Genomic DNA, 3739 nt, shown 5'->3' with positions numbered 1-3739 from the left:
GGTTTTTCTGGCACCAAGTAATTTGCCTTTAATAAGGCATACTAAAAAAACGTACATCTTAAAGGAAGGCATCTTTCCTTCATTGCTACTAAATCTAAAATCAGTACAGAAATCCACTGAGAACATGCCTGGGTCAGACATTCCTGTTCAGTGTGACTGTGTGTTCTTTTATATGCCTTATCCTCTGCAGTGTGTATCATATAAATATGGTAGGTGTCTCTTGTCATCCTAATCTTAAACACAGAAAAAACACTGCTGCCAAACTCATGTCTCAGTTTCCCACAAGAAAGAAGAGGCATGTGAATTTATGAATAAGGTTATATATTTTATTAGGGAAATAAGTTTTACTACAACAAGATTTCAATATAATCCATAAAAAGGTGTGACCAGTTTTTGACTGTTCCTGAGTTTTGTAATGGCAATATACCAAGACAAAAGACAAAACAGGCCTTCTTGGGGTTTCAAGGAAGGTGTTTGCAGCTGTGGTCTTATGTCAAACATCTTTTCTCTCTGCAGTTCAGAGGCAAACTACCTCCTCCATGTGATCCTGTGTGCAAGATCATAGACTGGATTCTTGCTGTTTGGCACCAGCTGAACTCTTGTTTATCACGTCTAGGAGCACCTGAAGCACTCATGGGGCCAAAACATTTCTTCTCTTGTCCTGTTGTGCCAGGGCATGGCCAAGCAACCGTGAAGTAAGATTTCTGTTTCCTGTCGGACACTGTTCAGTGCCAACTAGACACTTTTTACAAATGCAGTAGGTTATGTTTTTTCCAAAACCCATCTGACTCAGCAACCTTGAAAGTATTTTAGCAGAAGTTATTGAATATTATTGAAAGTTTTAAATTTTTGTTTGATACTTAATTTCTAGAAGGCCAATTCTGAAAGGCACAAGTGGGAACTAGGTGTCTAACACTGGTCGAAAGTCAGGTGGTTTCAGTCATTTTCTGATACAGAGGCTGCAAAGTATTACTTGTGCTGGAAAGGGTAATATTGCTCAACCCTCTATAGGTTTTGTTCTTCATTTTAAGACAGCACTGTAAAGAAAGCTGTTCGGTAGTGCACAGATCAAAATAAGATTCAAGAATTCTGAGCTTGAAAAGTTGGTAAACTTTCCTTTTGAAGTTGTATATGAGGGAAATTTACAGAATAATTTCTCACTCTTTTAATAGCTGGTATAATTTTCAAACATACATACAATTTCACAGATGTATTAGCTTAGTAAATAAGGCAGTTATATACATTTAGCTATACATATGGTTAGATGTCCAGTAACATGAGAGAAGAATGATGAAAATTTTGCCTTTTCTTGCCTACAGTTGCATGAACATTTGCTCACATTCCAACTGCTCTGCTAACAAGTGATACAAGAAATACTTACAGAATTTTAAAATATGTTAATTCCATGCTAAGATGTTGCTTGGCTGTATTAGAAAGGTAATGAGCCCCTAATTAAGATGCAAACTTCTTCAGAATTGAAATAGTAACATTTGTTTTTGGAGATGCGACGTTAAAGTTCTCACCCTGCTTCATAGCATTCTCCTGATTTGCCATTTCTGACTTTTCTCTCATGTACTAGTTTCTGCTGACCTTTCTTCCAGGGTCCTTTGCTTAGTGTCTGCACCAGCTTTCTCATCTTCTGTTCTGTGAGCAGATCTTGATACGTATTGCTTGATCATTTTCCTCTTCTTTCCTAAAAGGACAGATTATCTAATAGAGTATCAAAGTCTCAATGTGGATGTAGTATTGACTTGAAATTTTACAGGTGCTGTGAAATAAAAAAAGAATAAAGTATACTACATGTGTCCTGTCTCCCTCTTGAATCATGTCCTCTAAAGTGTCTTAATTTTTTTATTGCAATGGCATTAGTAGAGGGCAGAAAAACTATTCTTTATGTCCCTTAATTATGCATTTCTGAGTTTGGTTTTCTCTAAGTGTGACTTTGACTGGATTCACAATGCTTTATTTTGAGCACTGCCTCAAAATGTCTTTTATAGTAGCAATATGCCATCTGACTTCTCATTTTAATTTAAATATGTCCACTAATAAACAATTTAAAACCACAGCTCCACTGAGCACTTACTGAACACTTTTAGTTTAGCAGCATGATGGCTAACAGTGTGATCATATAACCAGCTTTAATAGCTTTAATTAGCAGCTTACTGGTTGCTGTTATTTCAATCATCTAATTAACCGCTCCTGTCTGCTTGCCCCTCCTCTCTGCTGTGCTATTCTGTTGCTTTTTGCATTTATTAAAGCTTCACTGCGTCAGGTCACTTTGTTAAGACAGTAGACAGCTATCTGGGCTGAGTGTTAGCATGAGGCAAGTGGTAGAAGCAGGCTGCTGGGAAGGGGGAAAGGAGGCGTGACAGGGAATTGTTCCCTGCTCTGTATTGTTTTGTGTAGCTTCACATGTTTTGGAGAGTAGAGTGAACAAGTGAGGAAAATTTTAGCTTCATTTTTTCTTGTTTTTGCTCTAGGGAATTAAAGATTATGTTCCAACAGAAAAGAGTTTCACTTTACAGCTGTTTTTCAGTGCCAGGCAGGGTGCTACACCTTTCCTAAGTATCAGCTATATCAAAGAACTGGGGACTCAATCAAGGTGAGCACAAACATAAGACTGAATCTAAACACCAGACTGGAATTTTATTTAGAGAGGATGGCATTGTACAGCCCGTCAGTTGTTAACTGTTAGATTAGAACGGGCTCAATTAGTTTTATCTTTGTAGCATTCATTTCTGACCATTTATACTAGCAGTATTGCAAAATGTCAAAAGCTTGCACAGGCAGAAATGGAGAGAGAGAGAGTTCTTTGTCACCAAAATGAAAGCACTTGTTTATTTTGTTAGCTTAAGTCAGCTAGCAGAGGCGGGCTGTATCTCTATGGAATGGTATCTGCCCCATTATGCTAATGAAGCTTCGAGGAACATCCTCAACATGCATTTTACGTCTTGTTTTAACAAATGTACTACTAATTTTTCTTAAGTAATGTAACTTTTATCAAGTTTTTACCACCACTTTGTATCATTAAAACTCAATTTTATGCTTCATAATTAACAAAAAATACATCTATCAAATGATTCATGCACTCTAACCTTACAAAAAAAAAACCCAAAAACCGAAAAAGTTGACATAATCTTTTGGATAATAAGATACCATCTGTGTATCAACATACCCAACAAAATGATTAATTTAAGCCAGACATTGTGGCCTTCACTTTTTCTGAATGGATTTCTGCAAAGCTGAAACACAACATTATAAATCCTATCATTTCTTATAGAGCTTTAATATAAATCCTCTGACTCTCAATCCTACCATCTTCCTCCCATAAGAATGTATAAGGAAGAAAAAGTTGAGTTGATCTAAAAAAGATTGCCTAGTGTCTGTTATAGATGTGAGCTGAGCCCTAGGCCTGAACTCCTAGCCTTTATCACTTGAGAATTATAAGCCGTAAGAACTAATGTTTATTTATTTCCTAAATTTTTCACTTCTGTGCTAAAACAGTGTAATATTTCTCTCTTGGAAAAGCAAAACTCCTAGAAGAGCTATGTCCCTTTTGAATCAAAGTTTTGTAATCAGACCCAGTCTCTAAACCAGACAATCTGGAAAATCCACATCATCCTGGAAACTCAGTTCACCATAGATCAAATAAACAAAAGGAGAGCGAGAGCAAGGCAGCTGTAGAACTAGAAAGATCTTGTAAACTGGGCAAGTTTAAAAATGGAAGAATACTGGAAAG

General features: G+C 36.7%; 1 protein-coding gene across 1 annotated transcript in view; it reads left to right on the top strand.

The window, feature by feature from the left end:
- The first annotated feature begins 566 nt into the window (after positions 1 to 566).
- LOC104492424 (cortactin-binding protein 2-like) overlaps positions 567 to 3739 on the top strand; it is a 12391-nt gene continuing 9218 nt past the window's right edge. Inside the window, exon 1 of the mRNA XM_010134982.1 lies at positions 567 to 695. Within this exon, the coding sequence (XP_010133284.1) occupies positions 634 to 695 (62 nt within the window). The 5' untranslated portion in view covers positions 567 to 633. The remainder of the gene's footprint in view (positions 696 to 3739) is intronic.

The sequence above is a fragment of the Buceros rhinoceros genome, unplaced genomic scaffold (assembly GCF_000710305.1).
Source record: "Buceros rhinoceros silvestris isolate BGI_N320 unplaced genomic scaffold, ASM71030v1 scaffold10474, whole genome shotgun sequence".
NCBI classification, from domain to species: domain Eukaryota; kingdom Metazoa; phylum Chordata; class Aves; order Bucerotiformes; family Bucerotidae; genus Buceros; species Buceros rhinoceros.
The sequence above is the reverse complement of the archived record's forward strand: the minus strand, read 5'-3'. Positions and strand labels throughout refer to the sequence as shown.